Source organism: Echinops telfairi, unplaced genomic scaffold (genome assembly GCF_000313985.2).
Source record: "Echinops telfairi isolate 266 unplaced genomic scaffold, ASM31398v2 ScPeMD7_1313;HRSCAF=1805, whole genome shotgun sequence".
Classification (NCBI taxonomy): Eukaryota; Metazoa; Chordata; class Mammalia; order Afrosoricida; family Tenrecidae; genus Echinops; species Echinops telfairi.
Window position 1 is genome coordinate 3059 of NW_022105211.1, and position 931 is coordinate 3989.

General features: G+C 34.5%; 1 protein-coding gene across 1 annotated transcript in view; it reads left to right on the forward strand.

Moving 5' to 3' along the window:
* LOC123522038 (protein FAM13B-like) overlaps positions 1-586 on the forward strand; it is a gene marked incomplete at both ends in the record, with an annotated part of 3009 nt that extends 2423 nt beyond the window's left edge. The window contains one exon of the mRNA XM_045293052.1: positions 457-586. Within this exon, the coding sequence (XP_045148987.1) occupies positions 457-586 (130 nt within the window). The remainder of the gene's footprint in view (positions 1-456) is intronic.
* Positions 587-931: the final 345 nt, after the last annotated feature.

Sequence of the window (931 nt, forward strand, 5' to 3'; positions counted from 1 at the left end):
CTCGTGTTCTACCAATAGGGTTGCCATCATCTTTGCAAGTTAACGTGTGTTCTAAACAATTTCTTAAAAATCCTTACTAGGAAACTACGCTGTATTTGATAAAGAATTGTACACTAGGGTGCCTAACACTATGCTTGTATTTTAGTCAGAGTAAACAGGTCGTCATGGTTGAGATTGTACATTTGAAAAGGAAATCGTTTTAGCACATATAAAGCCACTCATTAGCTTTTGGAAATTTTCAAAGAGGATGTAGACAAGATCCTTCACAATATCCCAAATAGAAAGAGGGGGGAAAACCTCAGCAAACTTAAAAATCTAACTTAGCAAGACAAAGCATGGGTTTCTTTTTTGTTGTTGTTGTTGTTACAGTCATTTTCCTTGCTAAGTAAAGGTTTCAGATCATTACTGATATTTGTCACTATTTGTCTGATTTGATTTTCTCATCTTCATTACTAGGGTTGATTTTGCTGCTGATATTAATGCCAGTAAGAGTAACAGAGACTGTTCAGAACCTGTGGCTAGCACTAATTTAGACAATGAAGTTATGCAGCAAGATTTTATATTTGAGGATGAAGAAACTAACCAGGTAAGTAATGTGAAAAACAAAATCTCTGTGCTGCAGATGTGAGAGATGTATCACTCTGATCGTTTCATGTATTCCTTTGGTAGCAGGAACCACAGTTTATTATCTTTGGTGACACAATTGTCTTATCAAAGAATATATATTTTCTCAATAGACCTCAGTAGAGGTCACCCTTGAAGGAAATAAACCATGATGTCAGCTAAGGGGTTGGTAGTATTATGGGGAAACTTTCTTCTTTTTGATTTTCTGTATTTCCCAGTTTTTTTCTGGAGAACATTTGACCTTTTCATAATTAGAAAAAAATTCATGAACTAAATTATTTTTACCTTTTACATTGTTAGTGGTAGC